This window comes from Carcharhinus amblyrhynchos, chromosome 10 (genome assembly GCF_965287045.1).
Source record: "Carcharhinus amblyrhynchos chromosome 10, sCarAmb.v2.hapA, whole genome shotgun sequence".
Taxonomy (NCBI): Eukaryota; Metazoa; Chordata; class Chondrichthyes; order Carcharhiniformes; family Carcharhinidae; genus Carcharhinus; species Carcharhinus amblyrhynchos.
Genome location: NC_137333.1, coordinates 88,949,104 through 88,961,123, shown reverse-complemented (window position 1 = coordinate 88,961,123; position 12,020 = coordinate 88,949,104). Strand labels below are relative to the sequence as shown.

Sequence of the window (12,020 nt, the reverse complement as noted above, 5' to 3'; positions counted from 1 at the left end):
GCAAGTTGAGAATATGGACTCTATCTTGGCTTCCAGGTTGTGGTGTCTGCTATATAGCTGGTGTATGAGGTGGTTGAGGAGTGTGAGAGACGTGCGACGGCAAAGTCTCTCAGCGTAGTCTGTGTGATAGGTTGACCTGAGTGGGTTTGTGATCTGTAGTCCTTTCAGTATCTTATCAGCTTTCTTGCATCTTTGTAGAAACTTGATGTCTGTGTTGATATGTGTGACCTTCTTGGAGATCCTCTCCACTTGGAGCCGGCAGCTTGTGGTTTTGACATGGCTACTAACCAGCACCACCTTACAAGCTGCTAGATGGATACTGCCTCTTGCTTCCACAAAAAGATTGCCAATTATATCATTGTTTCCGTCTGAAGATAATCTCTCTCTGTATTTGGCTGCCTGTCCCCTCAGCTTAGAATCATAGAATCCCTACAGTGCTGAAGGAGGCCATTCGGCACCAATGCAACACCTTACTCTGGCTCTCCTCCCACCTCACTCCTACAACCCCATTCAGCTATCTTGTTAATCTTCCTGTGCCGCACATCTTTGGACAATGGGAGGAAACCGGAATACTCAGAAGAAACCCACGTAGACACTGAACCCAGGCCCCTGGCACTGTGAGGCAGCAGTGCTAACCACTTGCCACCATGATGCCCCATTTGTTCGTTTTAACATTAGTATATATATGTCTTCCCTGGATGGTGTCATCATCTACCCCAAAGTTTTTCCTGTTAGCAGAGTGATTTTTTTTTTTGGCCTGTCTATAACTGGGATTGGGATTCCTATCCTGTGGAACACTTTTGAAATGCTGGTGGCTTCTATGGCAATATTGTGCCTTTAAGAAATGTATTTGAGTCTGTTTCTTGTGCAGGATCTGTTTCAGCAGTTTGTTTTATTATTGGTGCCGTTTTGTCTGCTTCTGTCAGTCACTGTTGTTACCTTAGCAGCATAATTGATCTTAATTGCTAAAGTGCTTGTTTTAATCTGGACATTTGCAGAATTATTTTAGTGTTTTCTCCTGGGTTTTGCAGAGTAGGGTTTGATTAGGTTGATTGACAAGTAAGTTCATGTGACTTGGTGGAGCTAGACTTATACAGAAAAATCAAATCAGTTGCTGCTTGGAAGCTGCAAAGAGAATTAGTTCTTTTTCTCCCTGGAGACTGGGATCTGCCAGAGACTAGGTTTATTTGTCTGAAGTTCTGCTGTTTGAGGATATATCCTTCTCTGGAAATTGCTGTATGCGAATCAGAAGCCAGGTTTCTTTCTTTATCTTTCCAGAGGGATTAAAATACTGGAAACATAGCATCCACATGAGCATATCTTTTTTGTGCTGGTTCTGAAAAGGGATTTATGTCTGCGAGGATACTGCTTACATTGGAACTATAGAGATAGATAGCTGTTAAGAATTATACTTTCTCAAGTTTATGTATTTTAACTGGTAAAAGTTGTGCTAATTCTTTTTGTTTTATTCTAACTGTGTTATTAAATTTTGTTTTAATAAAAACTTCCTGGTGGGTCAATTGAATCATACCTGGAGAAAATACTTAATGCTCGTCCTATTGCCAAAATCAATAAAAAGTTTAGGATCTAGGCTAACTTCATGATATATCTTGGAGTTTCTCATCTGGTCCCTAAAGCTTCTAATCTCGTTCTGTGAAATACCTTTGGAAATGCTGGTGCCTTTTAATCTGCTGGCGTTCATGACAGAATTTACTAGTTCAAACCCATTGAGAATAATTGGAATAATTAGCGCACTCATTTTGATTTAAAAATATGAGCTATTTTGAGGCACATTAGTTTTTATGGGATCATATATGAGGTTACATTCTGTCCCATTCCATGACATTGACAATCTAGGCTGACACTTAATTGCACTACTGAGAGTGCTGTAATTTTCAGATAAAACCTGAATCTGTGTCTGTCTGCCCTCTCAAGTGGAAATAAACAATCCTATAACTGTGCAAAGCATAAGGAAAGCCTCCTGGTGTCCTGGCCAATAGTTGTCACTGAAATCATGATAAAATGGGTCATTTGTTTCTGTTTGTGGAACCTTATTGCATGCAGGTTGTTGGTTGTGTTTCCTTCTAATTGCAACACTGGCTATGTTTTAAAATAATTAACTGGCTATAAAACACATTGGGATGACTCATAGGTGTGAAAGGCACTTTATAATTTCATCTTATCTCTCCCTTTCTTTACCCCTACAAAATTCCCAATTAAGGATCAACTCTTTATGAAAAGTAAATAAAATACACAATTTTCACTCATTAATGAGAAAGTGAGTAAGCAGATAACTTGGCACAGACCAAAGGTTTAAGACTTTTCTTGAGCTTGGCAATGGCTCCATCCTGAACATTCAATGAATTGTTGGGGCTCTAACAAAAATAAGGACATTCCATTTTGTTTCAACATCATAAATCAGTATAATATGTTTTGCAAGAGACAGTAAGAAGTCTCTCAACACCAGGTTAAAGTCCAAAGGGTTTATTTGGAATCATAAACTTTCGGAGCGCTGCTCCTTTATCAGGTGAGTGGTGAAGGAGCAGTGCTCTGAAAACTTGTCATTCCAAATAAACCTGTTGGACATTAACCTGGTGTTGTGAGATTTCTTACTGTGCCCACTCCAGTCCAATGCCGGCATCTCCACCTTTTTTACAGGAGATTTTGATGTCCTCTGCATAATGATATACAATATTATATCTGCATGAGGTTTCTTAAGTGACAATTTGGATGCACATGTCAGATGTAGGTGCAAAATTTCCGAACTTATCAACTAATTTTCTGAAGTCAAGCTAACAAATAGAGCTACTGAATTGGCTGAAGTTTCATAATTGCTATTTCTGAAAAACTTCATACCTAATTCTTTGGTAGTTGTGTAACTTTGGAAGTTGAGAAACATTTCTCTGTTTCTTTGAATGCAGGGCTGCAGCAGAAAGGAACCACACACTAAAATACCAATCTGAAATCGGTGTGAATACTTACATTACAATTCATATTTCATTTTTGCTGGAAAATGAAAAACGACGCACTAAGGTGGTGGCCCGTTCATTCTGCCCAGAATTTGATCATTGCTCTGAGTTTCCATGCAACCTCGTCATCCAGAAATCCACTGGGGAGCATTTCAGCTTGGCTGAACTGCTTGAATCCTCAGAGGCCGTGTTTACCATCTATCATCAGTTTACCACAGCAGGTAGCGATGCATTCTGTTTTTATCTTTTTAAATGTACATGATGCTGTTTACTGCCGACCTCTCCTCACCACCCCCTCACGATTAGATTTTCACCGACCTGCAAAATTCCATGGCTCAGCTGATGGGTAGGTGAATTACTTTCTGGCTAGTGCTGGTGTTGCTGTAACTAATTATCATGAAGTGAGCATGGTGGCCCAGAAGAAATTTCTCATTGATGCTTCTTTCCTACCTTGTGGGAATCATAAAATCCCTACAGTACAAAAGGAGGCAATTCAGCCCATCAAGTCTACTGACCGCAATCACACCCAGACCACATTCCCTAAACCCTCATTTACCCAGCTAATCTCCCTGATGCCTAGGATCAATTTAATATGGCCAATCAACCTAACCTGCACATCTTTGGAAATCTGAGCACCTGGAGGAAACTCACACAGGCATGGGGTGAAAGTGACCTGAGCTGGAATTGAACCTGGTCTCTGGCACCGTGAGGCAGCAGTACTAACCACTGCACCCTTTCCTCTCCCATAGTCTAGTTAAAATGCAGAACTTATTTGGAAAAATTGTGGTCAAACATCAATCATTCCCTGTAGCATATTGGTACACTACCGTGCTGTGGCATGGTGAAAAATGTATACCTTAGTACGCAAATGTATACCTTAGTATACCCCACACATCCACCGTGGGTAATCCCCCTAACCTACACATCCCTGGACATGAAACGGCAATTTGCATAGCCAATCCTCTTAATCTGCGCATTTTTGGACTGTGGGAGGAAGCTGGAGTACGCAAAGAAAACCCACAGAGACACTGGGAGAACATACAAACATGTACTCACCCAAGGCCAGAACTGGTCTTGGTCACTGACACTGAGGCAGTAGTGCTAGTTATTTTCCTTATAATTCTAATCTTCAATGTTTTCTTCATTCTTTCTGTTGACAGCTAAACCAAGCACAATTTTAATTGGTTCATCAAGGGACATTCTATTGGGATTTGTACGAATTCCACTGGCAGACCTGCTGTCTAAGCGGACAGGTAATGAGGAATCTGATGCAATAAATGTATTTGTTTATTACCACTAGGAGATAGAATCTAGCGATCTAGGTAGAAGATTTGGATAGTTCAATAATTGTAAAGGAGTAACTTGATTTTATTTGCTGTTCAAAATGCTTGGTTAAATAAATGAGTTTAGCTACAATGGCTACTTTTTTAAAAATGCTAATTGCATAAAAATGAGACCATCAACCTTTAAGGGACCTGCCAAAATGATTCACAATGTGATTATTTGACTCAGCAAGTTGAGAGAGAATGAATGGAGTGAGAAGAAAGGAACATTGGAGGGTGATTTCAATCTAAACACATTGACATGTTTTGTTAAAGTAACAGGACACCAGAACAGCTCTCCTCCCTGCTCTTTGCTAGGAAACAGGACCGAACAGAGAACAGAAAAGAATAAATCTTAGTTGGAGTGCCAATTCCCTAGTGTAGATATGATGTTCCTCCAACTTCAGATTTAGCTTTTACAAAGAAATGCGATAATAATCCATCTTGCATTCAGAAACTTTGAAACATTGAGTTTGGACAATGGCAAGGCTCTGAGTCATCCACACAGTGTGCAAGTGAACTAAGCAAATCTAGCAAATTCCCTTTTCTAAAGTACATTCGTGGAAGAGTGAATTATATGGTCATTTTCTGGGCACTCTCCTAAAAATACTAGATTTTTTTTAAAATTCAATTTTTTTGGTAGAATTTGAATTTATGATCTCCAGGTTGTTTGTCCAGTACTTTAACCGCTAAACTGCTATATCCATGTTGTCAATATGTCAATGAATTACATATTCTTGATTTACATGCTATTATGTTTCTAAAACCTATAACTGTATATTGAATGGGCTCTCAAAATATTTATTTTGTATTGTATGTTAAGGCATCTCTGGTTGGTATGCAGTGAGTCTTCCAGAAATTACAGCTTCTGCTCAATCTTGTGGATCTCTACAGAACTTGGGTGGTGGGCTCGAGATTTCAATCCACTTTGCACATCCCAGTGATAGACAGCAGGTCATAAAGGCTGCTGAGACGTTAGATTGGAAGTATGGAACAAGTGAGGAAGAAAGTAAAGAGGGACAATCCTCAGAAAGTGGCATATCAATAATGCTAACTGTATCACGGATATGGCTTCCATTGCACTGTGTAGTGTTGGCTGGCCGTGCACATCTGGATAAATCCACTTTCTGTTATCTCCGGTATAAACTGTATGATAGAGAGGCCATTTGCACATCACTTCAAAAACCAGTCCTGATTGAGAACGAAAGTCGTGTAACAGTGAACTTCGACGAAGCAAAGACTATATATCTGAAACGAACCCAATCGTTGATCTGGTACCTAAAGGAAGAAAGACTAGAAGTGCAAGCATGGCTGGCATATGGGAAAGACAACAAGACTCTAAGACCTTGTGATACTGATCAGCTAATTGGATATTCATTCATAGATCTGTCGACTTTAGCGGAGAAACCTTCAAGAAAGCTTACAGTTAGTGGTAAGCCAATTTAGTTTAAATATTTAAAAATTTGAGGAGTCTGAATCTTCCCTAAATCTTTGTGCCTTGCTTCTTCTTTGCCTGCTTTTAAAAGCTGTCTAAAGACTTGCCTTCAACGGCTGTTTTAGCCCCTGAAGTACATTCTACCTTTTTTTGCCTTTGTATTGTCTTTTTCAGAGTGCAATCAGTGAAACCTAGGAATCTTTCTGATGCTTAAAGTACTTTATAGTTGCAAGATGATTTTTCATGGAGAAAGAAAACTAGTTCATTTTTTTAATCAGAGGAAATCAGTAACATTTTGAAAATACCTACCACCTAATATTTCTAACATTGCAAAGCCAAAAGAATATTTTAAATTACTTGCTGCTCAGCAAGTTAGAACTTGTATATGCCTATTTTTTCCCTGTATGTATATATAAGTACAGTCCATCTTTGAAAAAGGATTTTGTTAGTGAAAGCATGCATCAGGCAACAAAAGGATCAGTATAACAAAAACATGAATGCTTCAAAGTAGAGAGATAAATGCATTCATTACTTGCAAGCTCACATTGTTTTCAGCTTGTCCATGTTGTTGAGATGTTAGAAATGTTACAAATTTATAATAATAGTGAAGGAAGGGCCAGAGAAGTTCCAAAATGAATATATTTCTCCATTTGATGTATCCTTTTCTTTACAGGTGTTTATCCGCTGTTTAAGCGAGGTGCTTCTGACTTGTCAGGTGCTGCTGTAAGGTTCCATGTCACACTACTACCTCATGATTTGCCTTCCACTGATGACTATGCTTCACCGAGAATAAGTGATATTGAGGATGATCAAGAAGATGTTCCACCTATTATTGAGAAAGAACAAACGTCAGAACCACACATTGATAAAGAAATGTCCACAGGTTCTAACACTGAATGCAAAAAACTGGTGAATGAGATTTCTGAGGTGGACCTGGCTAACACATTTGCAGTGAATGTTGTAGTAGAGAGAGCTATGCATCTAAGCTTGAAAGGTAAGAATTTTTCATCTTACATATACATATATATGCTATCTCTTATGATGTTGAATTGCAGCCAGTGATTAATATCATTTTCTCCAGGCCCCAGATAATTTATTAACGACAGTAGAGTGAGCATAGAGCATCTCATTTATAATGTAGCATGATATGAGTTGATTCTTTTTTTAAGCATTCTATGGTTTTGCTGCTGCTTTGATACTTTGATACTATGGTTCTGAAACACTTTTGATATGGGGAAAAGGTATAAATGAAAGGATTTTCTTCCATCCAATGTGAGTGAGGATAACCAGTTCTACCCCAGTTTCTTAATAGCCCCTTGAAATTTTTTAAACAAGAGCTGGAGGAGGTTGTATGAAGCACAAAATGGCGGCTAATGCCTTTCAGCGGAAACTGATGTAGCTGACTGCAGTATTCTTTTAATACCTGACAGCTTTAAATTTGTAATGAGGCTCTGGATTCTATTTTATTCCAGCTAAGGCAGACTTGTTGGTGTAATCTAAGCTTCCAAGTCTTTCTATCGTGATCTGAGAATTTTGAAATTTCCAGACCATACCTCTCGGAGTCATTGTTTTAAATTGTTGGCCCATTACTGTTGATTAGTACTACATTCTCAGCAGGTAATTAGGAAATCTGTTTGACTTCCGTTTGGAATGCTGCCCATGTTTCTTTGATGTGCAGTTGCTGCCGTTAGATTGGGGTAGGCAGGTGCAGTAAGCAGTCTCACAAAACTAGGTTAAAGTCCAACAGGTTTATTTGGTAGCATGAGCTGCACTGGTAGCAAATCCTGCACTCACCTGATGAAGGAGTGGCACTCTGAAACTTGTTGGACTTTAACTTGATGTTGTGAGATGTTTCTTTGAGGTTGCCCCACTCTGGTTATCACATGTCTCTATTTGTATGACTCCCTCGGCTCTTATTTTATTTACCAGTACATAAGCTGAAAATAGAATGCAGAAGATCAAATATTAGAAAAATATTACTAAGATAGTATGCTTCTACCTTTACAACATCCTGCTTACTGACAACTGCAACATCAAAGCCTTCAATCAAAATATGGATTGGGGCATAGGATTGAAATAAGTCCAAAATCCATTTTGATTCTGTGTTGAACTGTTAAATCACTGAGAAGGATTGGAATTCACAGTATCCTGCCTCATATTTCAGAGTTCATGTACCACAAACTTTGTAATAGCGGTTTGAACTGCTATTACAACACAACTTTGATGTACTCTGATTAGGGTATGGCAGAGAGGCTATAAATAATAATCTTAGTCAAAGATATAATCCCTTTCATCTACTGACTAACTGAGGGTTTTGTCCTGTACGAATTTTTCATAGAAACGTGGAAAACAGCCTTTTGAGAGTGCTCTGCCATTCAACATGGTCGTGGCTGATCCCCTATCTCAATGCCATGCTCCAACTTTAGGGTCTAGAGATCTATCTGTTTCCGTCTTAAGGATATTCAGTGATCTGGCCTCCACAGCTTTCTGTGGTAGAGAATTCTGCCGGTTCACCACCCTGTTGCGTGAGAAAACATTTCCTCACCCCACTCGTAAATGGTCTACTCTGTATCCTGAGACTGTGACGCCTTGTTTTAAACCCTGTAGCCAGAGGAGACAATGTCCCTGCATTCAGTCTGTCCAACTTTGTCAAACTTTACATGTTTCAATTAGATCCCCTCAGATTCTTCAAATGTTCCAGTGAATACAGGCCCAATTGACTCAATCTCTTCTCTTATATGATAATCCTGCCAGCCCAGGAAACAGTCTGGTGAGCCTTTATTGCAATCCCTCCACGGAAAGTGTATCTTAGATAAGGAAGCCAAAACTGCACACAGTACTTCAGGTGTGGTCTCACAAAGGCCCTGGACAGCTGCAGTAAGACATCCTTGTTCCTATATTCAAGTCTTCTTGCAATAAAGGCCAACATATCATTTACTGTACTAACTGCTTTCTATACTAACTACTTGCTTTCGGTGGCTGGTGTACCAGGGTACCCAGGACCCTTTGCACGTCAACATTTTCCAATCTATCAGCATTTAAGTAATACTTTGCCATTCTGTTTCTCCATTCAAAGCGGATAACTTCACATTTATCCAGGTTTTATACCGCATCTGCCAAGTATTTGCGCACTCACTCAACTTGTTTAAATCACCTTGAAGCCTCTTAACGTCCTCCTTACCACTCACCTTCCTACCAAGTTTCATGTCATTGATAAACTAAGAACTATCACTTTTGGTTCCCTCATCCAAATCACTGATGCATATTGTGAATAGTTGGGGCCCAAGCACTGTTCCCTGCTAGTCATTGCCTGCCAATTTGAAAAAAGACCCATTGAATAAATGATGCGTGCAGAAATGGAACAGCAATAATTATGGGGGATTTCAATCTACATATTGATTGGTCGACCCATGTTGGAAGCGGTGGGCTTGAGGAAGAGTTCTTGGAATGCTGCCGGGATAGTTTCCTTGAACAGTGTGTGCTGGAGCCGACGAGGGAGCGAGCTATCTTAGATCTGGTGTTATGTAATGAGGCAGGTAGAATTAGGGACCTTGTTGTGAGGGATTCTCTTGGGAAGAGTGATCATTGTATGGTGGAGTTTTTGATGCAGATGGAGGATGAGAATGTAGGATCCCGGACCTGTGTCCTCTGTTTGAACAGAGGGGAGTACGATAGGATGAGAGAGGAATTGGCAAATGTAGATTCGGGGCACAGATTGGGCGGTAGGACTGCTGAGGAACAGTGGAGGATCTTTAAGGAGATCTTTCTTGGTGCTCAGCAGAAATTTATTCCGATGGTAAAGAAGGATCATAGGAGAAGGGATAATCAGCCGTGGTTAACGAAGGAGATAAAGGAGAGTATTAAATTAAGAGCTGATGCGTTTAGAGTGGCTAAAAGTAGTGGGCGAGTAGAGGATTGGGAGAGGTTTAAAAATCAACAAAGAATGACAAAGAAGTTGATAAAGAAAGGAAGGATAGACTATGAAGCTAAACTAGCGCTAAATATAAAAAAGGACAGTAAGAGTTTTTATAAATATATAAAGAGGAGGAGGCTGGCTAGGGTGAATGTTGGACCCTTAGAGGATGGGAGGGGGGATTTAGTGGTGGGGGATGAGGAAATGGCTGAGGCCTTAAATAAGTTTTTTGCCTCGGTCTTCACGGAGGAGGACGCAAATAGTTTGCCGGGTATTAAAGATAGGGGGATGGTAGGAGTTGAGGACCTGAATGAGATCACTGTCACTAGAGAGGTAGTGCTCGACAGACAAGTGGGACTGATGGTGGACAAGTCCCCAGGACCGGATGGAATGCATCCCAGAGTTCTGAAGGAAATGGCAGAGGTGACAGTGGATGCCTTAGTGATTATTTTCCAAACCTCGCTGGATTCCGGGGAAGTGCCGGAAGATTGGAAAACAGCTAATGTTACACCGCTGTTTAAAAAGGGTAGCAGGCAAAAGGCAGGGAATTATAGGCCGGTTAGTTTAATGTCTGTTGTAGGAAAAATGCTTGAATCCGTCATCAAAGAAGAAATAGGCATCTTGGGAAGAATTGTTGGTAGAGCAGACGCAGCACGGATTCGTTAAGGGGAAGTCATGTCTGACGAATTTATTGGAATTCTATGAGGATGTGACTAGTGCAGTGGACAGAGGGGAACCGGTGGATGTGGTGTTTCTCGATTTTCAGAAGGCGTTTGATAAGGTGCTGCACAAAAGGTTGTTACAGAAGGTTAGGGGGCATGGAGTTGGGGGTAAGGTGTTAGCGTGGACAGAGGATTGGCTGTCAAATAGGAGGCAGAGAGTAGGTGTCAATGGGTGCTATTCGGATTGGCGGTTGGTGACTAGTGGAGTGCCGCAGGGATCGGTGCTGGGGCCTCAGCTATTTACCATTTATATAGATGATCTGGAGGAGGGAGCTGAGTGTAGGGTGTCGAAATTTGCTGATGACACAAAGATAAGTGGAAAAGCAAATTGTGCGGAGGGTGTAGAAAGTCTGCAGAGGGATCTAGATAGATTGAGCGAGTGGGCGAGGACCTGGCAGATGGAATACAATGTTGGCAAGTGTGAGGTTATCCACGTTGGCAGGAATAATAGTAGGAGGGACTACTATTTAAAGGGTGAAAAGCTGCAGCATGCTACGGTGCAGAGGGACCTGAGGGTCCTTGTGCATGAGTCCCAAAAACCCAGCCTACAGGTGCAGCAGATGATCAGGAAGGCAAATGGGATGCTGGCCTTCATAGAACTGGGGTATGAGGAAAGATTGAAGAAATTGGGGCTCTTTTCCCTTGAAAGACCCCGACTGAGGGGGGATCTAATAGAGGTATATAAGATTATGAAGGGTATAGATAGAGTAAACAGAGGTAAGCTATTTCCTATAATAGAGACACGTAGGACAAGGGGCCATGGACTTAAGGTGAGGGGGGAGTGGTACAACACAGATATTAGAGGGAGGTTTTTCACACAGAGGGTAGTGGGGGTATGGAATGCTCTGCCAAGTAAGGTGGTGGAGGCAAACACGCTAGAGTCCTTTAAGAGTAACTTAGACAGGCACATGACTGAGTTGGAGATGGGTGGATATAGGAGAACCTTTTAAATAAGGGTCATTAGCATTGGGGCGCCCCTGGTAATGTAAATGGGTATAGTATGATAATAATGTTTTTTTTTCTCTTTCATTCACAGGTTTTAAGTCGGTCCACCTCGTGTCCAACGAGGGGCATACAGGTGATGGGTCGTACTGGGGCTGCTCTTGCTTGTTCGAGATTGGCCTAGTGCTTCATGTCGTTAGTGTGTGCCTAAACTGGACAAGATACTGGGCAAGACGACAGCTCAGTGACTATCGCTGATTGCTGTGCAGACACATGGATTTGGGCTGGTGTCTGTGGGGGTTTGTGCATTCTCCCTGTGCTTGCGTGGGTTTTCTCCGGGTGCTCCGGTTTCCTCCCACACCCCAAAGATGTGCTGTTAGGCTGATTGGCAGGAATAAATTGTCCCTAAATCAGTTTACCTCAATCTGGATGGCCATAAAACTTTAGATAGGGCTCATGAGTAGCGAGGTGGACTGGTGGTGTTGAGATGGTGGTGCGGGCTCGTTGGGCCGAAGGGCCTGTTTCCTGAGCTGATTTTGTTCTTCGTCTTTCTGCAACTGTACAGGGCACTGGTGAGGCCGCAGCTGGAGTACTGTGTGCAGTTTTGGTTGCCGCACTTGCACAAGGATATTTTGGCCTTGGAGGGACTGCAGAGGAGGTACACCAGGCTGATACCGGAGTTGAGGGGGTTGAACTATGAAGAGAGGCTGAATAGAC

At 41.3% G+C, this 12,020-nt stretch overlaps 1 protein-coding gene across 1 annotated transcript in view; it reads left to right on the top strand.

Annotated features, from left to right (window-relative positions):
• Positions 1-12,020, top strand: part of c2cd3 (C2 domain containing 3 centriole elongation regulator) — a 128,828-nt gene that overhangs the window by 82,499 nt on the left and 34,309 nt on the right. Inside the window, exons 21-24 of the mRNA XM_080197550.1 lie at positions 2,922-3,190; positions 4,130-4,222; positions 5,115-5,723; positions 6,400-6,720. Coding sequence (XP_080053676.1) covers positions 2,922-3,190; positions 4,130-4,222; positions 5,115-5,723; positions 6,400-6,720 — 1,292 coding nt within the window. The remainder of the gene's footprint in view (positions 1-2,921; positions 3,191-4,129; positions 4,223-5,114; positions 5,724-6,399; positions 6,721-12,020) is intronic.